The 24,324-nt window shown below is 39.2% G+C and overlaps 2 protein-coding genes across 9 annotated transcripts in view; one reads left to right on the top strand and one right to left on the bottom strand.

Moving 5' to 3' along the window:
- The window catches only part of NPAT (nuclear protein, coactivator of histone transcription), a 48,194-nt gene extending 39,798 nt beyond the window's left edge, over window positions 1-8,396 (bottom strand). Inside the window, 2 exon segments of the mRNA XM_072611186.1 lie at window positions 8,121-8,276; window positions 8,279-8,396. Of these exon segments, the coding sequence (XP_072467287.1) occupies window positions 8,121-8,276; window positions 8,279-8,381 (259 nt within the window). The 5' untranslated portion in view covers window positions 8,382-8,396.
- Window positions 8,397-8,466: 70 nt separating this feature from the next.
- Window positions 8,467-24,324, top strand: part of ATM (ATM serine/threonine kinase) — a 118,407-nt gene continuing 102,549 nt past the window's right edge. For 2 of the 8 annotated variants that reach the window (XR_011967447.1, XM_072611183.1), the window contains exons 1-6: window positions 8,467-8,773; window positions 14,047-14,148; window positions 14,231-14,343; window positions 19,571-19,716; window positions 20,049-20,213; window positions 23,389-23,554. Coding sequence is in view for 6 of the 8 variants with exons in the window: in XM_072611183.1 (XP_072467284.1) it covers window positions 14,077-14,148; window positions 14,231-14,343; window positions 19,571-19,716; window positions 20,049-20,213; window positions 23,389-23,554 (662 nt within the window). In the remaining 2 variants the exon portion in view is untranslated. Of the gene's footprint in view, window positions 8,774-14,046; window positions 14,149-14,230; window positions 14,344-15,093; window positions 15,236-19,570; window positions 19,717-20,048; window positions 20,214-23,388; window positions 23,555-24,324 lie in introns of those variants that run through there. The other 6 variants (XM_072611181.1, XM_072611182.1, XR_011967446.1 and 3 more) reach the window with 5 other exon arrangements.

Below are 24,324 nucleotides of genomic sequence, written 5' to 3'. Positions count from 1 at the left end.
AGGTCTGATCTGAACTCAGGTCTGCTTGACTTCAGGACTGGTGCTCTATCCACTTTGTCCTCCTAGCTGCCCACTTTATTGTTTCTTGATGTCTTGTGGAGATGTTAGCTTCTATTTGCCTAAATCTAATTTCTAAGGAATTCTCTTTTTCAGTGACGTTTTCTACCTCTTTTTCCATTTGATCATTTCCACTTTTTAAGGAGTTGTTTTCATCAGTGAAGCTGTGTACCTCTTTTTCCATTAGGCCAATTTTGTTTTTTAAGGTGTTATTTTCTTAAGTATTTTTATGCCTCTTTCACCAAGTTGTTCATTGTCTTTTCATAACTTTCTTGCAACACTTTCATTTCTTTTCTCAATTTTTTCTCCACTACTCTTAATTGTTTCAAAAACCATTTCTTAGCTCTTGTAGAAATTTTTGTTGAGCTTGTGTCTAATTCACTTTTTCTTTCCTTTGAGGCTTTACTTGGAGTTACTTTGGCTTCATTAACTTTTCTGAGTCTGTGTATTGATTTCCCCTTAGACCACAGTAGTAGTTACTGATCAGGTTTTTTTTTGTTGTTTGCTTATTTTCCCAGTTTATTTCTTAATTATGAACTTTATGTTAAAATTAGGCTTTGTTCTGGGGGAAAAAAGGGACTGTCCCAAGCTTCAGTTTTTTTCTATACCAGAAATTTTTGGAGCTTCTAAGGTGGTGTGATTTGGAGAGAGGTGTGGTCACTGTTCTCCTGGTCTACATTCTGGTCTTCACCCAGAAAGGACCCCTGATCTCTTGCAGTTGAGAGTGATACTGCTCCTCAGGATGCCTGCTCCCTTGTGACTGCAAAAAGCTTCCAATTTAATGGGGGAGACAGCATGCAAACAAATATATACGATACAATGTATAGAAGACAAGATTTTAGTTAGGGCTTAAAGGAAGCCAGGAAGGTCAGTAGTCAACAGAAGAAGTAGAGCACTCTAGGCATGGAATTCCAGTGCTTGGGGGATAGCCAGAGAGAACGCCCTCAGAGGCAAGAGTCTTGTTCACAGAACAGCCAAGAGGCCAGTGTCACTAAACTGAAGAATACTTGCCAAGGAGTAAGACTTAAAGAGACTGGGCAGCTAGGTGGTGTAGTGGATAGAGCACCATCCATTGGAGTCAGGAGCACCTGAGTTCAAATCCACTCTCATACACTTGACACTTACGAGCTGTGTGAAGCTGGGCAAGTCACTTAACCCCGATTGCCTCCCCTCCCAAAAAAAAAAGATGTAAGCAGACTGGAAAGGCATGAGGGATCTAGATTATGAAGGGCTTTGAATGCCAAAGAAAGTATTTTGAGTTTGGTCCTAAAGATAAGAGGAAGTTTATTGAGTAGGGAGGAAACATGATTGGACCTATGCTTTAGGAAAAGCACTTTAGTGACTGAATGAAAGATTGGAGTGGGGAGAGAGCTGAGGAAGACAGACTCTCCAGCAGACTATTATAACAGTCCAGGCAAGAGGTGATAAGAGTGTATACTAGAGTGGTGGCATTGTCAAAGGAGAGAAGGTGACATTCTTGAGAGATGTTGCAAAGATGAAATGGACAGTCTTGGCAATAGATTGAATATGGGCGGTGAGAGAGTAAGAAGTTCAGGAAGACTCTTGGGTTGTGAGCCTGAGAGTGGAAGGTATTGCCTTCTCTTGTTCTTTCTTCCTTTTGAAGAGGACCAATGACATCATGGGGTGATATCTTGACTCGTTCATGGACTGGATTTAAATGAAGCAGAATTGCACAAAGTCATCAACCTCACTCTCTCTTCCAGAGTAAAAGTCCAGTGGCAAGATAAAATTCAAGACGACTAATGATGGCCCAGGATGCAGTGGATGCCCTTGGCATCTCTGATGTCTGACCAAGCTCTAAATGCTCCACAGCATCTGCTTTGGCTGCCTTTATGGCCTTTAGAATAAACTGTTCTCATTCACCCATTCTGCTAGGGAAAGTCTTCACACAGACATTCCTCTAGCTTACCAACGGGTTTAAGGCCTGTTGGTTACCCTCAGCCTGGTTTAGCCCGTCTGCTAAGATGGTTTTATCTGGGTGTAGCCACTGAGCACGGTACTGCCACACGTAAGAATTGGATGAGAGGTGGACACCAAAGGTGGATGAACAGCCCTCACAAGGGTGGGACAAGCTCTCACATCAGAAGTGGTAGTCATCTCTGAATACCCCTTACATCCCAGATCACTCTACATTAATAGGGAAGGTAGGTGAGGGAGGATTTATGGGTATGTGTGTTGGAGGGAAGATAAAACTTCAGTTTTGGAAATGATATCTACTGGACATCTACTTCGGGATGTTTGAAAGGCAGTTGGAGATGCAAGACTGGAGGTCAGTACAGAGTCATTCTGAGAATCATCAGCATAGATACGATAATTAAATTCATGGGAGCTGATGACCTTACCAAGTGAAGTAAGAGAGAAGGAGAGAAAAGGACCCAGGACAGAACTCTCAGGTTAGAGGGCATGATCTGGAAGAGAATCCAGCAAAAGAGACTACAGAAAAAAGATTAGTCAGATAGGGAGGAGGAGAACCAGGAGATAGAAAACATTAAAGAAGAGAGATTAATGTTGTTGTCAAAATTTCAGAGAGGTCAAGAAGAATGAGGACAGGGAGAAGGCCACTGAACTTGGCAACTAAGAGATCACTGGTAACTTATACTTTATTGTTAAAGGTTAAGAAGAGAGTGAAAGGAGGGAAAGTGGAAGCAACTGTAGACAACATTTTTGAGGAGTTTAGCTACAAAGGGCAGAAGAGATATACAGGATGACAATATCAGGGATGGCAGCATCAGAGAGGGTTTTTTCAAGATAGAGAAGAAATGGGAATGTCTGAAAGGAGTTGGAAATGAGCCAGTAGAGAGGGAGGGACTGAAAATAAGTGAAAGAACAGAGATGACAGAGGGAGCAATCTTTTGAAGGAGATGGAATTAATGGGATCACATGAACAAGTACAGGTGTTAACTTTGGTAAGGGGTAAGGCTACTTCATCATGAGACAAGGGTAAAGGAGAAGAGAGTGGCAGAAGGCACTAGAATGACAGGATGAAGAAGAAGGGGTTTAAAGTGATTTTTCCTCCCTGTAAAATATGAGACAAGGTTCTCAGTTGAGAGACTAGGGGGAGGTGAGTCATGGGAGAGTTAAGGAGGGATGAAAAGATCCTGTAGCAGCAAATTCTTCAGTCACACGGCCTTTGACAGCTCAGCATCCTCAGGCTACAATCACAGGAGCTCATTCTGAAAGCCTCCTTCCCCCTTCCCTCAATATTTCCTCACAGCATTGTCTTTGCCCTTTCCAATATGAACCCATGAGATCCTAGTCACCAACAGGTGTAGAAAGTTTAGTAACTATGCTGACTGGTTACCTGAAGAATTCATATTATCCAGTCTCAACCAAACCCTTGCTATAGCAAGGCAGTCCTTATATTTCTCCCTAATTAATCCCCTATCTAATTCTCCACAAAAGCTATTCCAAACTTTCTCTTCCTTTAATCAAGCACTCCATTAGTGCAACGCCCCACTCCCTCTTTATCAGTGGAAGACCTAGCCTCTTACTTCACTGATAAAATTGAGGCCATTCAACCTAAGCACCTGCTTCTCCATTTTCATCTCAAAACCCTAGACAGCTATCTCCCACTCCCCTCCTTTCTCCTACTCTTTAACAAAGGACAAATCCTCTACATATTTACTTCATCCTGTACCCTCCCTTTTTCAATCATCCTTACTTACTTTAATCTTCAGTCTCTCCCAATCAACCAACTTCCTCTTCCTAGCTTTAAAACAAGCTCAACTCTCCCTCACCCTTAAAAATATTTCACTATTCTTTATCATTCCCTCAAGCTAACATCCTAGCTCTCTCCTCCCTTTCTCAGCCAAATGATTTGGAAAAAGTTGTCTGCATTTAACCGCTTCCACCTATTCTCATCTCAATCACTCCACAACCCTTTGGCTTGCAACCTCAACAACTCTCTCCACAGTTACTGATGCTCTCTAAGTGATCAATCTGACAATCATCTCTCAGTCCTCAAAAGGTCCTTCCTGATTATTTATTGGCTATATTTAACATCGTTGACTACTCTCTCCTCCAGGATACTCTGATGTCTGGGTTAGCATGACATTCCTCATTCTTGTTTTTCTTCCTACTTGCCTGGCTGCTCCTTCTCAGTCTCTCTCAGTACTGGCTCACCATTCATATCTTGGCCCCCCCAAGATTTTGTTCTGGGCCATCTTCTCTTTTCCTTCCATCTCTCATCAAAACCCAAGACCTCATTGATTTTTCTATCATTTCTACATAGATGACTTATGGGTCTACATAAAAAGCTCCAGTCTCCCACCTGAACTTCAGTCCCATACCACATATTGTTTATTTGATATTTCAAACCAACTGGCCCAGAGACATCTCAAAATCAACATGGAATCTAAAACTCAACTCATTAGGAAAGTTTCCCAGTTTCTGTGGAAAGCATCTTTCCTTTCAATTTCTGAGGTTTGTAATCTTAACATTGTTTTGAACTCCTCATTCGCTCTTTCTCACCCTACATACTCAAGCAGTAGCCAAATCTTGCTATTTCTACCTTTGCAATAGCACTCCAATCTCATCCCTTCTCTCCACTCACACAGGCACTAACTTATTCAAGCCTTCATCATCTCTTGTTGCTTAAGTGTTCTCCTGCCTCTAGTCTTTCTCCACTCCACACACTACTGCCAAATTAATTTTCCTGAAGCAGATTTGACTGTGTGACTCCTCGATCAAATCTAGTGGCTTTTTAGAGTCTCTAGGATCAAATATAAACCTGTTTAGCTTTTAAAGCCTCATACACATTGGCCACAACTTGTTTTTCCAGTTTCAGTGGAAATTACAATTCCTCTCACACTTTGCAAATAAGTCAAACAGACCCCTTCCTCACAAATGGTCTCATCTCCCTGCCTTTATACTAGCAGTGTCTTCCTTTAAGATGTGGCTCAAGCACCATCTTCTGTATGAAGCATTTCCTCCCAATAGCCAGCGTCCTCCTTCCCAAACTACTTTGGATATATTCATTTATTCATTTTATATCTTCGCACTTAAGTGTTCTCCCTCTCTCGGTCTTTGTCCTCTTCCCCCCTCCACACACACACACACAGCGTGTCCCATTAGAATGTAATCTGATTCAGAGTAGGGACAGGTAAGGAATGTTTCATTCTTTGTACTTGCATCCCCAATGTCTGGATATAGTGATTGGCACACAGTAAGCCAAAATACTTATTGATATTTTCTCATTTTTATTCTTCTGTTCCTAGTTGACAAAGCTGTGGATGACTATGCAGTGGACAATTTAATGGTGAGTGAAAATAAGTCTGCAACATATTATCAAAGAAGAAATGCACAGAAAGAAAAGCATAAAAAGTATGGCTAAAAGAGAATACGGGTCATTCACCCATAGGGCAAGAGGAACAAGATAATTGAAGGACAGCATGTATGCTCCATTAGTACCCACACAATTTCAAGAGATCTAGCTAGGAGTGGTGGTGCCTGTCTGCTACTGAGGAGGCTGAAGTTAGTAGATTGCTTAAATTCATGAGTTCTGAGTTACGGTGTGCTAAGACTGATCAGTTGTCCTTACTAAGTACAACACCAAAATGGATCCTTACAGGGAAGCAGAATGCCAATGGAGAGGTGAAATGACCCAGGTTGGAAACAGAACGAGTCTAAACTCTTGTGCTGATCTGTGGTAGGACTGGGCCCATGAGTAGCTAGCTGCTGCACTTCCAGGCTGGGTGAGACTGGGAGAGCAAGACCTGCCCTCCACCCTGCTACAGAGATTTTGAAGGCTCCCAATACATTCAACAAATCATAGGATTTTAGAGTTTGACGGGACCTCAGCAGTCACTATTTTAATCTGTATCTAAAAAGGAATCCTTGCTACAATACGTTCAACAAATGGTTGTCCAGTCTGTTTAAAGACATTCAATGACAGGGAACCCATCATTTTCAGAGAAAACTATAATTGTTAATAAGTTTTCCCACCTGGTATCAAGTCTAAATGTGCCACTTTGCAATTTCTGCCCACTGTTCTTAATTCTGCTGCTTGGACACAAAGAGAATTGTGTTCTAAACCTCTCATCTCCTAATTCACCTAAACTGATCTCTATATGGCACGGACTCAAGTCCCTTCACTATCCTGGTCATCATCATTCTTTGGACACTCTTCAATTCATCAGTGTCCCTTCTGAACTCTGGCCCTCATAATCAAAGACATTACTCTAGATGTGGTATGAGTAGGGAAAGTATTCCTGAAAGCTATGCATATCCATGTTGACCCAAGATCACATTAACTTTTTTTGGTGCCTTTATCACACAATAGATACATATTGAGCTCATAGTTCACTAAAATCTCAGCTCTTTTTCAGGCCAAATTTGGCCTAATCATGCCCCCTGCATTTTGCATGGGTGAAAGTGATTTTTTTTGAGATAAGTAAAGAGTTTATTTACATTTACCCTAGTCAATTTCATTTCATTAGAGTTGGCCAAGGTTATCAGGATTCTGGGGTCTTTATTCTGTTATCCAAAGAGTTAGCTATCCCTCCCAGCTTTGTATTATCTGAAACTCTGATAAGCATGCTATCAAAGACCTCATCCAAGTCACCGACAAAAACTTTTACATGAGCAAAGAAGAACAAAGGACAGATCCCAGGGACACCCTACCAAGGACTTCCAAGAAGACCTCAAACCAATAAAGATTACTCTGACTATGGACATTTCAGCAATTCTCAATCACCCAACTGTATCACTGTCTACCTTGCATCTCTCCAGTTGTTTTTTCTTTTTTTAGCAGAAGTAGGATGAATAGGGAAGTACTAAGAAAGCACCTAGCTACCCTACTTGAGTTTAAGTCACTTGGTCCAGATAAACTATTTCCTATGATACTAAAAGCAGTAGCTATGATACCTGAGACATTGTCAGGATCTCTGAAAGATTATAGAGAAAAGGAAGGTGCCACAGGAATGGAGCACAAATACTGTCATAACGTTCAAAAAGGTATGTTTTCAAAGCGTAGACCAGTAAGCTTCAGTTTGGCAAAATTCAAGGAAGGATTACTACAGAGGCATCTAGAACATCTATAAAAAGAAAACATGCAAATACCAATGTGCAACGACCTATATACAGGACGAACTGGACATAACCAACAAAGAACAGGCATTAAAGGAAGTGAGATTTTTCGCCAGGTCTCAAAGGAAGTCGGGAGGCAGAGATGAGGGAGAGAATTCCAGGTATGAAGGGCAGCCAGTGAAAATGCCCCGAAAACACCGCATCTTATCAAAAACCCCATACAATATTAGTTTAAAAACCAGTTTAAAAATATGTCAAGTCTCTGTCACAGGCCCAGATTCTGAAAATATATGCGGCTCAAGCCTTAGCAACACAACTGTGGATACATTTTCAGAGAATATAAACACACACACACACACACACACACAAACTGAGCCACCAAACTGGAATGGCCCACCCCACCACGGCAACACAAGCTGGACAATGGAAGGAACCGAGTCATCCAAATGGAGGGCTGGAAACGAAGGCCCAATCTGCCTTTTCTCCTCGCCAGAAAACTGCAAAAATATAACGGTGGTGCCTCTAAAACGTGGAGCAGCGCCCGAGAGGCCGTGGGCCCGAGCCGGCCCAAAGCCTCCCGAAGGGGCTCCCAAGCCCGCGGCTCGGAACGCGACGTTGAGGACTCGGCAGGCGCTCCCCCCAGGAGGCGCTCCCCCCAGGAGGCCCTGGCCTGTGCTCGCCCCGCTCCAAGGCCGCCCAGCCCCGGCCCTGACGCGGATAACTGAGGGCAGGCAGGGAAGAGCCATCTCCTCCCCCACGTCAGGGTCCTCCCCGAGGCCGAGCCCTCACCTTCCCGCCTCGCCTCCCGTCGGGATGAGCGTCTGCTTCCTCGGGCACCCGTGGCAGGGGAGCCGCGCTACTCGACCCAAGGGGCCTGGGGCTGCCTTCGCCCCCAGGGCTAAGGAGAAGCCGGTCGCCGGTTGGGCTGGGAGGCAGTCTCCTCCGCCCACCCCACCTCCCCAAAGGTAAGCCGCAGAGCCGCAGACCAGCTCGGCTCGCCCCGAGGCTCCACTCACCCAACACTAGCCGGGCGACGTCGGACGGTAACAGCATGATCAGGCCTCTAGAAGGACTCTGAGACCCCAGGCACGTCTCAAAAACCTTCCGCGTAGCAACACCGAGACCGCATCTCTCGGTCCCTGCGGCGGCGTCAGCTGCTGCACCGAACCCGAGGCAACTCGTCCCGCCCCCTGGGTCCTCTGTAGCCAATCGCTCCTAGGAAGAAAGAAAGGCGCGGAAACGCGCCCCGCCCCAACCCTGACTGACAGGAACATCATTTCCGCTCAGGAATGAGGAAGGCGGGGCAGGAAATGGAGCTTGGGTGGTTACACGCCTGCGCAGCGCATCTTAATAAGGGGCTTGAGGGAGAATGGTCATTCTATTAAAACGTCGCGCCCTATTAGCGTACCGCTGCCTAGGAGAAAGGGGCGGGGAAAGGAGAGGATTAGTGGTACGCTTGCGCAGAGGGAGCCACGAAGGCTACGATCTCCCCGGATTCTCCCGCCATGGAAGGAGCCTGCGCACTGAGGGTTGTTTAAACCCGGAAGTGAGAGCTGTCGCGTGAGTGTGGAGCTTGTGAGCGGTCTGCCTGTGGGGAGAACAGGCTGGAAGGAGGAGAGAGGACCCAGACGGCCTTCCCTCTGGAGGCTGCGGCCTTCGGAGCCCTGCGGTAGGGGGCGAGGGAGAGCGCGTCCCGCTTCCGTGGGCTTTGGGATTCTGCTTCGGCATTCGCGGATCTGGGCGCCCTTTCCCCTTGTCCGCTCCGGCCACCACCGCCCGGGGATACCCCACTTCCCCGGGCCTGGACCCCGGGGCGGAGCGCTTTAAATCCCCAGGGAGGGGGCGGGGAGGGAGGCGCATCACCCCTTCCGCTCTTCCCCTTTCCCCTGCAGCCCTGAAGGCGAGCGCCGGCATTTCAATCTCTCTTTTCCCCATCCTCCTCTCTTGACTCTGGGTGGCTTCTGTTTGTCTTTGCTTCCCCCACCTGCCCATACCATTCAGCACCGAGCTGGAACAACCGTGGAATCCTGGACACCTGGTCTACCTGGCTGAAGCGGGTGCCCCCCATGTGACCCGTTACCTTGGGTACCTCCTCCTCCTCCTCTCTCCGGGAAGTGAGGGAGGGGCACTTTCCGAAATACCGAGTATTAATTACAGGGAGTTAAGCAGTTGCCAGTCACGATCCGTAAGAGTCCGGCTGTGAAGGAACCTTAGATGGGATCATGGAAACCTGGGGAGGTTAAGCGCTTTGTCTACGGCTAGACCGGGGTTAGTAATGGCAGCGAACGTTTGTAGAACACCACGTGCCAGGCGTGTGCTAAGGGCTTTACGGTGATCATATCTGACTCACGACCATCCCGGGAGGCGCTATTGGCGTCCCCGTTTTACAGGTGAGAAAGTTGAGGCCCCCAGGCTAAGTGACTTTCGGAGCGTAATGCAGCTGGATTTGAACTCAGATCTTGCAGATTAAAGGCTCCGTACTCTATCCACTTCATGGCCTTCTATGCCCATTGGAGTATGTCAGGATCCTCTCTCTTTTTACTATTAGGAGACAACCTGTTTTCCAGAGGTAGGGCTCAACAAGCAAGTTGTGCCCTGAACTTGGCATAAAAGCTTTTTATTTTTTTGAACAGACCTGCTGCGAATCAAATTTATCTCATTGCTGTTACCTCTCCATTGTTAGGGCTACAGCTTACTGCGAAGCCATTGGTCGTTTGTATTGAGATTTGTCCACATGAAGGGGGGAGTGTCCCCTAATAGAGGGGACCCTGCCACATGTATGTCTAGTTTCCTCCTCCAACAGGAAATCTCCAACAGAGTAAGGAAAACAATTTGCTTATAACCACTGTTAGCTCTTCGGTTTTATTTTACTTTATTTTTAGCATTAACTGTGGTTAACCTGTGTGAGCTCTCTAGTTTTGTTTTTAAGAGTTAACAAAGCTGCCATGACTGTTCATTTAGTCAGGGTTAACAAGTGTTAAGTTTTTATACCAAGATACCTAGATGTTATGTTTGCTCATTTTTTGGTGTATTGTTAGTCTTCTAGAATTTTAAGCCAAAATTCTTAGGAAGTTCAGCTCTACTTTTCAGTGAATAAATGAAAATACATTCATTAAACTCCTTATGTGCCAAGCTGTATGCTAATCCATGGGAATCAGATGCAAAAGGGAGACAGACCCTGTCCTCTTGGAGCTTATGTTCTAATGAGGGAATCCTCACATATAGGGTGGCAGCCAGGAAAGAGTAAAGTCAAAGGGGAGTAGAGCCTTAGGGCAATTGATTTTGCAGAAGTAGTTATAATGGTAGTTCTGTTAGGTTTACTTTTCCCAGAGCTAGAAGTGGAAATAGGGGAGAGAGGGGGTGGGGAAGGGGAGGAGGGCAGGAAGGTAGTAGTGAGGGGGAGTGTCCTATGCAATCACTTGGGCAAAAAGTTGTCTTGGTGGAGTGACTGGGGTGAGCCTGATGTAATGACCTCTCATTAATCAATAAGACCCCAGGGCAGGAGCCAGGGGTCCCTTGTGACTGTGGCTTTCTATGCAAATCAGAGGTGATTATCCTTGGACTTTGGGCTTACTCAATATGAATCATAAATAACTAACATTTAAAGATTTACTAAACTTTTCCCAAGACCTTTTGATCTAGATAATGAAATGATCATTATCCCCATTTTATGTATGGGGAACTGAAGTTCAGAAGTCACATAACTATTTAGTGGTGGGCCCATTATTTTAATTCATTTCTTCAGATTTCAGTTTTTTATTTTAAGAGGAAATAGGTAAAAAGAATGGGAAGGGTTTTCCTGAAAAATAATAGGTAGGACTTTATGGACCTTTTAAAATATTGGAAAAGCTGTTACATGTAGGATATTAATTTTTTTTTTTTATAATAACACATTCATGTACTTCTATAAGGAAAGGACTTTGTAGACCTGGAAACAATCTTGTAACGTAGGTAGTGCAAGTGTTATCCTCATTTTATCAATGAGAAAACTTGAGATTGGGGGGAGTGTGATTTGCAAATGGTTCATCAATCAGTATTTATTAATCTCCTTCTGTGTGCCAGACACTGGGGCTAGACTATACTGAGAATGCAAAGACATAATTGAAACACACTCTACCCTCAAAGAGCTTATATTCTGTGAGAAATACTACGTAAACATATCTACATGTAAGTAAACATATACAAAATAAATACAAGGTGGTAGTTGGAGGAGGGAAATCAGGAAAAGCTTCATGTAGAAATTGGTGCCTCGGTGGAGTTTTGAATGAAATAAGGGATTCTGAGCTAGAGATGAAAAAGGAGTGAATGCAAGGCTTGGAGTTCAGCCAGGGCAAAGAGATGAGGACAGGAGATGGAGTGTAGAATGCTAGAAAAGTAGTAATGTGTAACAGGGCCAAAAAAGTATAAGGAAGTCAGGTTGTGAAGGTCTTTAAAAGCCAAGCAAAGGTGTTTATGTTTGATTCATGAAGGCATTGTGGAGTCACTGATTTTGAGTGGGGGAATAACTTAGACCTGTGCTTTAGGAACATTTTTGGCAGCTCATATGGTGGCTGAATTGCAGTGGGGAAAGTTCGGTTAGGAGAACTATTGAAATAGTTGGGGCAAGAGGTGATGGGGGCTTGAAGGAGTGTAGTGACTGTGTGAGTAGAGCAGTCAAAGATAATTTTCCATCCAGCCTTTTATCTGAGGTGGATACAAAGGGAAAAACTAAAATGAATAGATGGGAAGTTAGATGGAAAGAGGTTTCTTGGCTTGACATGAGGAAGAATTTTCTCAGCATTTTTGGGGGAAGGGGAGATATAATGGATAAACTGAAGCTTTTTATTCTAAAATTCTTTGATTCTGAGTGCCAGAAGACTTTATGGAAAAGATGGGTATTAAGGTAAATCCCATAAGATGATGAGATTTGGATGGGTAGAAGGTGACTGTGTGTGTACATATATGTAAGCATTTTACATAGTTTTATAATTAAAATTTTCCAGAAAAGAACTTTCCAGAACTTCTACATATTTTGGTTCTTTTTTTCTAATGTTTTTCTCTCATTTGTAGAAAATTACCTTCTTGTGTGTTCCTTTGTGTCCTCATGTAAAATGGAGATGATAATTCCTGATTTGTATACCTTGCAATATTGTTGATACAACTAGATATGACATGAAAACATTTTCAAGACTTTAATGTATGATGCGAAGTCTCCCTCTCCCCTCTCTTTCTTTCTCTTTCTCTCCCTTCTCTCCCCCTTTCTCTCTCCCTTTCTCTTTCCTTCCCTTGTCTATATATCTACATGTAGTCATATTATTATAAATGGAAACTACTTTGCAGAAGTATTGTTTTAGTCTACTGTTGCTCAGGGAAAAGAGGAAGGAAACTGGACTGGGTTCAAATCCCACTTCACCTACATTTTATTCACAGAATAACAGTTACAAGGGATCCTCTTTCGTCATGTGGTTGTACTGAAGAAGTCCACCACAGTGACTATTAATCTAGCTTCTTGCTTGGACACCTCGTGCAGAGAAGTAACCATTACCCCCTTAGTCAGCCAATTCTATTTCTTGATAGCACTTATGTTGTGAAGATTTTCCTTATATTGAATTGATATCTGCATATCTAGGGCCAGGCATGTCTAATTACTCTTTTACATGACAATCCTTTCAATATTTGTCACAGTTACCATCTTAGTGTTGTACTCTCCCCCCCATCTAGTCTTCCTGTGCTTGCTTTCAGCAGTTGGGGATTATTTTTAATCCCTAGAGGAAACAAATAGATTTAGCACTTAATATATTCTTATTGATTGATTTATAATTAATCTAAGTCATTGTTAAAAATGTTAATTATTAGAAGGAGAAGGATTATAATACTTCTGTAGGTATGCTCTTTCAACTTTACATTTAACCATTAATGACTGCTCTTTGGGTTAGGTGATTTAACCTATTACCATCTTGCCTCTCATTTAACCTGTATCTCTCCATTTTCTCCACAAGGAAACATGAGAGACATAGCCTTATCATTAACTTCCCAGAGATGCAGTGCTCACTATGTGTCAGGCATGGATCTACATGCTAGAGATAAGAAGACTTAAATGAAACAGTTTCTGTCCTTAAGAAGTGTGCATTTTATAGGAAGTGACATTACATGTGATGTGGTTTGTAGGGTTCAGGAGTCTGATCATCTGGAAAAAATTCAAGAAGCAAATATTCTCCTAGTCAAGAGAGCTTTATTGACACTAAAGCAGCTGTCTAGTCCTTAGGGGCACTAGCAGTTTGGAGAAGGACAGGGGCTTACTTTTATATACAAGTTTTAGGCACTCATCTGGGAATGGCATATGCTCCTATGTGGGCAGTTAATCATAGGGAAGGATGTTAGGAAAGGGAAGCAGGTGTGCTGGGTACATCCAAAACAGTTCAATGATGTGATGACAAAACGGGATTTAGCTTGCAACATTCACGGATATGGTCATAAACCATAAAAGTTAAGTCACATATACAGGATATTGGCTAAAATAAAGTTTTCTTGTTAACAATTAGAGCTCTCTGTTACTTAGGCAAGGCTGTCATTGTTGCTGGGCAGAAGTCAGCCTCATCAACATGGATTATTCCTAACCCTGTTCCTTACACCTACTAAACCTTTTCTTCACTCTCATGAAGCCCTTCAGTCTGTTAATCCTTTCAGTGTATTCTAGGTTATTATTCCTTCCTTGACTTCACTTTTCCTTTTTCTCCAACCTCAACCCATTGGCCATTTTAGCTCTAGACTGTCCTATCTCATTTGTCTTACCTCCACTGTCCCTTGTCAAAGCTGAATCCTGAATTACTTTCACTAACATGATTCCATGCTCCTAGCAATGTAGAAATTTTTTAGAAACAACTAAATAGTAGACTTCTAGTCATTCCATTTTATGCTTAATTTATGTTTTATTTATAACATTGCCTTGTTTTTTCCTTATAGGTCTCTGTTGTGTGAACTGACAATTTGAACATGAGTCTTGATTTACATGATTTACTAGTTTGCTGTCGTCAACTTGAAAATGACAGAGCTACAGAACGAAGGGTAATGAATAACATCGATTTAAACAGTGTTCTTATCTCAAAGATATAGATTAATAATAACTCATATTAAAATATATTTTCAGAAAGAAGTTGAGAAATTCAAGCATTTGATCCGAGATCCTGAAACAGTTAAGCATTTGGATCGGAACTCTGATTCTAGACAAGGAAAATACTTGAACTGGGATGCTGTTTTTAGGTATTTTGTTGAATAAATTTTGTTCCTTCCTTTTCCAGCCATTATTTATATAATTTAATGTGTTACTCTTAATTTTCCTTTTATGCTTTAGACTTTATATTATCATTTTCTAAACGGCAGTGTTTTACACAAAATAATTTTTTGATAAATTTTCTTTGGTTCAAAACATTAAAAGTGTTACTTTTATATGAAGAATTTAAAAAGATTAATAAGTAGGTTCACATTTTTCTTTTGTCAAATGCTAAATAAAGTTTAGCATATTTTAAACATCTTGCAAGTAGGTTATAAAAATTCATTTAATTGAGTCATTGGAATGGATGTTGATCTTAGGACTTAATGATTTCATATTATGGGGTGAAAATAAGACTTGTTAGGTCTTAAGCTCTTAAGATATTATGGAAGTATATAAAGTCACCAACAACTAATTTTCCCTAACATGATAGATTGTTGTGTGATAAGTTGAAATGAGACAACTAGGAAGAAAGTGAGAATAATGTCATAACAATTCAATAAAAAAATTACTTAAGCCAGTGTAAGAAGGAAGTTGACTGTTAGAAAACTGCAGCAGCATTCGTTTGGCTACGACGATTAATTTTAAGTCAAAAGATACAGTCCATTAGAGTCATGACTTTACATAGAATACACAGAAATTGTGATTTCTTTAAAATTTAAAAAAAAATGGATTTTCACAGGATTTATTTTTTCAGTGACTTCATTTTGGAATAAATTCCTTCATCTTTCCCTACCCAGAGAGCCATTTCTTGTAACAAAGGAAAAAAAAATTGGAAGAAAAGGAAGAGTTCAGCAAAATTAGCACATATAACAGCAGAGTATGGTGGTGTCTATAATGTTCTGCACTGAAAGTGACCCACTTCTGCAAAGCAGGAGAGAGGTGAATTTTTTCCATCTCTTCTCTTGGAGATAAGCATGTTCATTATAATTACATAGTTTTCAGTTTCTTTTTTAGGTTATTTCCATTTACGTTGTTGTTGCCTTGTGTATGATTATTGCTTTCCTGGTTCTGCTTACTTCACTGTGCATCAGTTCATATATATCTTGTTTCTCTACCAGTACTAATGGACACTTTCTTTGCAACTTAGAGTGTTTTCTGGAGTACTTAGAGGTTGAATGACTTAAATCTCAGTTTCCTATCTTTAAAATGAGAGTTATTCTACATGGTCTCTCGGGTTCTATCCAACTTTAAATCTATGATCCTGTGACAGCCAATGTAGGTCAGGGATGGAACTTGAATTCTTTTTTTCCCCCCAAATTTATTAATGTATTTGTTTTCAGTTTTCAACATCCATTTCCACATCCATTCCCATTAAACACATTTTCACATTAATCACATTGCATAGAAAAATTTTAACAAATGAGAGAATCCATGAGAAAAAGAAAACAACAAAAGAGAAGATAGTCTATTTCATTCTGCATTATTACCCCATAGTTCTTTCTCTGGATGTGGATGACATTTTGCATCATGAGTCCTTTGGAAATGTTTTAGGTTCTTGCATGGCTGAGAAGGGCTAAGTGCATCAAAAATTAATCTTTGCACACTGTAACTGTTACTGTGTGTAATATTCTCCTGGTTCTGCTCATTTCACTCAGCATCAGTTCATGTAAGTCTTTCCAGGTTTTTCTGATGGAACTTGAATTCTTCAATACTCCAAAGCCAGCTGTCCATCCACACTGTGTGAATGAATTGTATTCTTTTCTACTTGATTTTCCTGTATGAATTCATATGTTAATTTCTCTAAGCATCTGTGAATCTGATTGAGAAGAGCTTAAAGATTCTGGGGTTCAGTGCAGTCATTATATTTTAGCATTATTAGGTGCAAACAGGAGCATCTGAAAATCTCAGCATCTCTAATCAGTCCTTCCATGTTTGCTTTGATGCAAGATAACTACTGGTGAGCACCTTTGGGGACCATAAGCTTTCTTGTTTTGTGACTCAGTTGATAATAATCAACAAAGGATTGTTTAATAAAGTTATTGCTGACTGTCTTCAATAAGGAATCATCTATGATTTTAACATAAACGTGGGAGATGTATTGTTGGAATAGAAACTAAATTTGCTCTACTAAATGACGTGCTTTTTTTTGGGGGGGGGGTAACAAAGTGCAAGTGCTGCTGAATCTTTTTTTCTCTTTTTAGAAACTAAATTTTTATTGCTATCTTTTGTTATTATATTACCTAGATTTCCTTTCAGATCCTCCCTTCTATCCTGGACTTTCTTTTCTCTATATATATTTCATGTGATGGTTTTATCAGGTCCCATAGATTCAGTTATCATCTGTATGTGAATATTTACCAGATCTCTGTATCCAACCTTAATCTCTTCCTGAGTTCTGTTCTCATATGACCAACTTCCTTTTGGACATCTTGAATTGGATGTCTCATCATCATTTCAAAAACAAGTTCAAAATAGAATTCATCTTTCCCCCCAAAGCTCTTAGTGTTTCCCAACTTTCTTTTTACTGTTGAGGGCACCACCATGTTTCCTATAACTCTAGGTCTCTGTCATCATTAACTTCTCCCTTGTATTCACCCCACATATCTAATCTGTTGTCAGATTTTGTCTTTTCTACCCTTATAACATCTCTTGTTTACTTCTATTTTTCTTTCCTTTCACAGTCACCACCATAGTACTGGCCCTCATTACCTCTCATCTGGACTCCAGTCCACCTTCTACTCAGCTGCTTCTTAAAACATAGGTTTGGCCATGTTACCCTTCTCTTCACCAATCTTCAGTGGCTCCCTTTTACCTTCGGGATCAAACATAAAATCTTTTGTTTGGTATTCATAGCCCTTTAAACCTGGCCCCTTTCTACCTTTCCAGTCTTCTTATACTTCACCCCTTTTTGCTCTCCCTGTGATCCAGCTTCACTTGGCTACTTGCTGTTCCTCTTGCAGGACACCCTGTCTTCTGATTTCCTGCCTTTGCATTAGCGGCACCCCTTGCCTAGAATGCTTTTGCTTCTTAGCTTAAAGTTTTTTTGCCTACTTTCTTGACTGATAATCAAAGTCCATTTTAATTTTCATCATTCATTTCTTTTTGGAGTCAATAGTTTATTTAAAATGAATGTAATTGTTATGATTCCATACAATGTCATCTTCTTATCCTTATACTTCTAATTTCATGTTAATTTTGTTCTTTGCTCTAACTACTCGATAATGTAATTATACATAGACAGCTGGTTTTGAAACAACCTGAGCATTGATAACTATTTGTTTCTTTTCAATAAAGATATAATTTCATTTTTTAAAAGATTTTTAGTGTTTGCCATGTCCAGTGTTTTGATTCTCATTTTATTTTTTAAGTGTTTTATTGATGCTTTTATATATCATTATCATTTCCTCAATATAACTTCTGTCCATGAGAACTTTTCCTTGAAGCAAAGCATCATTGTTAAAAGAAACCAACAAATTTGCCATCCATCTCTTCTTGAATATTATGGCACCTAGCTGTACCTTGCCTATTGTAGGCACTAAATAAGTGTTCATTGAACTTAAGGTATCCAATTTACATAGATTTGAGCCTTCTGAGTGATCTACAGGTCTTTGTCTTTTTTTATTTCTTAATTCCAAATCTTGTTTTCTAGTACTTCACCCAACTTTTGCCCACTTTTGTATTTGTCATCAGGTGTATAGATACGTACTGATGTGTTTTTAGAAGATTTGATCGGTTTCCTAATAGAAGGTGTCAACTTCATCTTCCACAACTAAGGCTGACATATAAATTGAAATGATTGTGATACTCTTGCTTATGTTAAGTGCACTGTGAGATGAAATGGCCACCTATCATGTGAAGTGCTTTTTCTTGCCATTTTTCACACGATAAAACCAGTTCTGCCTGACCTTTTATTTGCCTAGCCAAGGGAATCAGTTAACCATCCCTTCATGTAGCTGCACCTTTATTTCGTTTCATTTGTAGTGATAATGTCAGTATGAATATAGGTCATTTCTTTCAGTAGTGTGTGAACTTAGTTGTTGGACTAAGATTTCAAAGTACCAAGTTATATTAATTTTTGTTGAAGGCATGATTCTCTGTAACATTTGTATCTTATTCTGCCACCCTGCAACAGAAGATATTGCATAGGACTAAATACCATTTTCTATTTTTATCTATCTCATGGACCACCATGAACAAATAATTCATCTCCTAGTACCTGACTTGTGGTTTTGAGATTGCCCACACTTACTTAATCGAATACTTAAGATAAGAGATGCAGTTTATCCTCTGAATTTGGTAGAACTTGTCAGGGTTTTTATTTCTTTAAGAATTCAGGGTTACCTTCATGTCACAGTAAATCATTGGAGATAGGTGTTTATGGGGTATTTTATCATTAAAATTTTGTATTAATTAATATTTGTATATGTTACAGTATCTGGTGCCATTTTGAATTCTGTTTTTCAAGATTATAGAATAGAAAAGACATAGTGTTTCCATTTAGTTCCAGGTTAATTCAGGCAAAATAAGCATAATTAAATATATATGCTTATGTGGGTGTATATATATGTGTGTGTGTATATCTTTTATACTCTTTGCATATGTTGTAGCCCTATTCTGAAAATAGTATACCCTTCTGAACCTAGTGTGTCTGACTGAGCTAGGAGAGCTGTCTTCGCAGGCTGTGGACATTGTTGCTTGTAGAATGGGAAAAATTACAAATATTTCGTGTATGAATGATGCTATGGGAAAAGAGTAAGAAAAAATTGAAGTTGAATTCCCTGCAAGGAAGAACTCAGATATTAATATGACTAAATTGAAGGAAGCCAACGTGTAACAGAAAGTAAGAGTAGAAAGAACTGATTGATGATACAAATTCTAATAGTTAGCATTTGTATAGTGCTTTAAGGTTTGCAAAGCACTTTGAATGTGTTTTCTCACTTGGTTCTTACAACAGTCTTGTAAAATAGGGACTCTTATTATCCCCATTTTATAGATTAGTAAACCAAGACAGCTTTCCTGAGGTCACGCAGCTAGTAAGATATCTAAGGCAGAATTTGAACTCAGATCTTCTTGACTCAAATCCATCACTCTGGGTCTATAAGAGAATGATAGAATGTCATTGAAGAAAGCAATTTATTTGGTTAATCTAGAGGGGATGTGAGTTGAAATGAAACACTTAAAAGAATTCCATTTTTGGTTGCATGAACTCTTTAAAGATGTTAAAGTAATCCCTGCAGATGATGATTTTTTAAAATATATTTTACCTTCCTGAAGGTTTCTGCAAAAATACATCCAGAAGGAAACAGAATGTTTGCGAACAGCAAAATCGAATGTATCAGCTTCAACACAAGCCTCCAGACAGAAAAAGATGCAAGAAATTAGCAGCTTGGTTAAATACTTCATCAAATGTGCAAATAAAAGTAAGGGACATATTATATGTTGTTTATATTATTAACATATTATAACATACAACAACTGGCCTTTTCTGGAGCAAGGTAGGGAGGGAGAAATTTGGAACTTAACCTTTAACCAAAAAAAACCTCAGAAAATCCTAGGAATAGTTATTACACCTTTTGAGTTATTTGAGTTTAAATCTAATAAATGTCTGCTATCTATTTCTTAATTAGGATTATAGTCAAAGGAATTTTAAAAAATGAAATCCTCTAAACTATTGCCTTTATATAATATTGCTAATTTGTTTTATAAGACTTCATTATATTTTCATTGCTGCTCTTCTATTCTTTTTTACCAGGGGCCCCCAGGTTGAAATGTCAAGAGCTTCTAAATTATGTCATGGACACAGTGAAGGATTCCTCTAATGGAGCTACTTACGGAGCTGATTGTAGTAATATATTGCTTAAGGACATTCTTTCAGTAAGGAAATACTGGTGTGAAATATCTCAACATCACTGGTCAGGTATTCTCCCTCTGGTTTGTTTGCAAGTTTTTTGTTGTTGAGTCACTTTGAAATAAAGTAATGCAGCAGTCAGGAAATTCTTATTCTTGAGTTGTCACATTTTTTCTTTTTTCTTTTTTAATATTTCATATAATTGATTTTTTAAAAAATTTCACATGGGCTTAACATCTCAGACTCTTTCTGTGCTCCCATGTACCTGTAGTTTGAATTGTCCACTAGATTTTGATTTTGGATTTGCTATTCATTTATGTCCAGTTAAGAGAAGAAAAGAAAAATGTGCCAGTTTCTTAGTCAAGTTAAACATTTAGTGATATATTTATAATTTATATAATAAAGCATTATGTAATAAAATATATTTTAAAATAGACAATAAAATATTATAATTTATGTGATAGGTAAATCAGAAATGTAACATTCCTAAAACATGCTTTTGTAAGGAATGCAAAATTCTATGTTCAGAATAAGAGCAGTTAACTTTTAAGCTGTCTGTAAAGAAATTCTGTGATTTTTCTTTGAGGTAGAAACTTTCATAATATCTTCATATTTATGTTACACTTTCTGTAGTACTAGATCTGTTGCAGTGGAAAAAGAACCTTTGTTTTGACACCACAGATATGGATTTGATTCATGCCTCATCCATTTCTTGGCTTCAGGTTCTGCAGTGCCAGTGAGATATTCACAGTGCCTATGGTGGCCATGAATATCCTGATGCAATTCTGAATTGCAAAATACAACAGACTCTCCACATGGAAAATAGAACCAAAACATTTTTCAGACATCAGAAAGCCAAATCCATCATAATCTACACACAATAACAATGCAGAAGACAGCACCATCCCCAAGCCTTCCCCCTGCTAGGCTTCCCACAAACCAGCTCCATTAGACAAATCACAAGCAGTCTCCCTTAAACAGAATCACAAACAAGCCCTTTCACTCACACTAGCCAGCTGCCTACTTGCCTGCATCCTTCCTAGCTCTGATTGCTCTCTGACCAAATGTCCTCTCACCTCTGCTCTAGATCTACCTCTTCCTGTTTACCCTTCCTGTTCTACCCATTCAACAAACTCCTCCCACCACAGGCTCCATGTGACTTCAGCTTATGTGACTCAAGAAGATCACATGGGTCTATTAATGAATGGGAAAGATCTTCCCATTTAAATTACCGTTATAGATTCCTGATTTGGAAAAGAAAGGGTTGGACTGGATATCCTTTAAGGTTTTTTTGGTCTCTCATCCTCTGATTCTAAGGCTCTACCTTCAGTCTTTAAAATTTTGATGGTAGAATGCTCAGGTGGTGTCAGCTTTTAGAGACTCAGAAGTAATAGCATTTCTTTATCTTAGTCTCTGCCTTTTCAATTGATTCTTTTTAGGTCTCAAGGTTTTACTTAACAGTGTCTTCCTGTTAAGACCTGTTGCTCTATTTTCCCTTTTTCTAATCATAGAAAAGATGAAGGAAAACCATAAAATCTTAAAAACTCTCCTTTCATACCTCTCTGTTTTCCTTCTAAGCAGAAGCAAAGCCACTCCTACCTACCTTTTCTCTACTTTCAAGAAGGAATCTATACTTTACAGTTTCTTTTGCATCTTCTAAGCATTCCAAGTTAGTAAAGACTAAGCTTGGACTCTCATGCCAACTTTTAACTGGTTAAATTTCTTTTAAATTTTTAATCTGTGGAAGTGAGCTCTATCTTAACTCAGTAAATAGGACTTAGGCAACATATTTTGCTCTTTTTAACTCAGTTTCTTAATATGGAACATAGGTATCCTGTTTCCTGCTTTTGTCTATTTTATAGGAATGAATGTTGTTGAAATAAATAATACGTGTGAAAATAGAATTCTGAAGAAAGGAAGGACTGCCAGATAGGGATTAATTTTCTACTTCAGTCATACCATAAGAGATTGCCTATTATATGCCTGAATATATTTATTTTCCCTTTGATGTCACAAAAAATTTGTGAGTTTTCTGGTCATTTATAAGTAAAGAAGACTGATTTACTTTATTGATTCATATGTAAGAAAGATTGATATACATTCTTTTTTTAAAAATACATTTTTATTGATTTGGTTTTTTTATTTCATGCACTTCAATGTATTATTCCTTTACTATCCCAGAGAGCTAACTTTTATAACAAATAAAAAAAGAAAATAAAAAAATTTTTTTAAATTCTGCAGAATACAGTGAAAAAATTTGACACTATATACAGGGTTCTGCACCTGTAGTTCCCTCTCATCTGCAAAGAATGTGAGGGAGATGTGTTCAAATGCCTTTTCTGTGGGGCTGTGCCTGATCATTATAGTTGCATAACATTTGATTTTCATTCTTTTGTTATAATATATTGATGTTTTGTTGTAGTATATTGTTTTCCTGCTTCTGCATATTTCTTTTCATGCAAATCTTTCTATATGTTTATAGTCATTATTTCTTACTGCAGAGTACATTCAGATATTTAGTACATTCAGCTCATTTAGATATTCCCTAATCAGTGATCATTTGTTTTGTTTCCAGTTCTCTGCTGCTTGGAAAAAATGCTCCCATAAATTTTCTGGTTTCTGTGGGGTTTTTCTTTTTGTCATCGACCCTCTTGGTATATATGCCTAGGAGTGGGTTCTCTAATTCCAAGAACATGAACATTTTAATCATATTTTTAGTATAATTCCAAATTACTTTCCAGAATGACTGGATCAGTTCACAACTCTCTACCATCAGTGCATTAGTGTGCCTGTCTTTCCATAGCCATTCTACCATTAACTAATCCCACACATCAGTAAATTATATTAAAAATCAAATGTCATTCAGTTTTTGCAGAAGATGTGCTCTTTTTGCTATCTGAAATCATATACCATTAAAGCCCAGTTTCCTGGCTTTTGAACTTAGAAGTAGTGATCAACTCATGAAAACAATTTTCTTGTATCTATATTCAATTCAACCAACATTTGTTGAGTACTATGTGCATAATTTTTTCGATAATGTTTTAATTAAAATGTCAGAACAGCATTGTTACAGGTAAATGCTTTAATGATGACATGTACTTTACAAAATATTATTGTATCTATATTTTGCAAGTAGTAGAACATTTTGATTCACTTAAAACATTTAACATTCTAAGTTAAAAATTCTTTAGAGTGAAAAGAAATTAGTATTGTAACTAATTTTGGTCTTTTTTTTTTTTTTTAGAACTTCTGGCTCTATATTGTACATTGTATCTCAAACCATCTAAAGATATTAATAGAGTTTTAGTGGCTAGAATAATTCAAACTGTAACCGGAGGATGCTGTTCCCAGACGGATGGAGTAAATTTAAAGTTTTTTGAATTTTTTTCAAAAGTAATGCAGTGTGCAAGGTAATTTTTAGTGATTTTGGTATTTATAGCTCTCAATTTATTTACTTTAAATGCAGATCTGACCATGTCACTCCCCTACTTAGTAAATTCTGTCCCTTTCTTTTGCCTGAAGATTCAAATATAAGCTCCTCTCTGGTTTTAAAAGGCTTTCACAGCCTTGTTCCAACTTGTCTCAGCAGCCTCTTTGATCATTATTTCCTCTCCTGCACCCTCTGATCCAACCAAACTGTACTTTTCTTTTCCTCCCTCACAACTGTGCTTCTCTGGTCTCTGTGCCTTGGTGCTGGCTGTCTTTCCTCTATCTTTGAATGTGCTCCCTCCCTCCTCACTTTTTCTGTCCTTTATGATGAAACTTAAGCAGCTGTTTGAAGCATGAAGCCTTTCCCAGCACTCTTCTTCTCAGGCTGCCTTGTGGTTAACTACTTAGGCTTTGTTTCTGTTGACTTTCTTTACATTTATGCCCTGTGTATTTTGATACTTCTTCCACAACACACAGTATAGTGTTTCACACATAATTGGTGCTTGATAATTGCCTAATAATTGATTGATTCTTTGTTTTATTATTTTATTTGTTTTCAGTGTTCTATAGTACTTCCATATAACTTCGATTTTTTTTCCCTTCCCTTCCCTTCCTTCCCCCCTTTCTCCCCCCCACCCGCCCCAAGATGGCATACAATTTTATATAGGTTCTACACATACATTCCCATTAAATACATTTTCACCTTACTCATGTTGCATAGAAGAATTAAAGTGAATGGGAGAAGTCATAA

Source organism: Notamacropus eugenii, chromosome 5 (genome assembly GCF_028372415.1).
Source record: "Notamacropus eugenii isolate mMacEug1 chromosome 5, mMacEug1.pri_v2, whole genome shotgun sequence".
Taxonomy (NCBI): domain Eukaryota; kingdom Metazoa; phylum Chordata; class Mammalia; order Diprotodontia; family Macropodidae; genus Notamacropus; species Notamacropus eugenii.
This window is presented reverse-complemented; position numbering and strand designations above follow the sequence as displayed.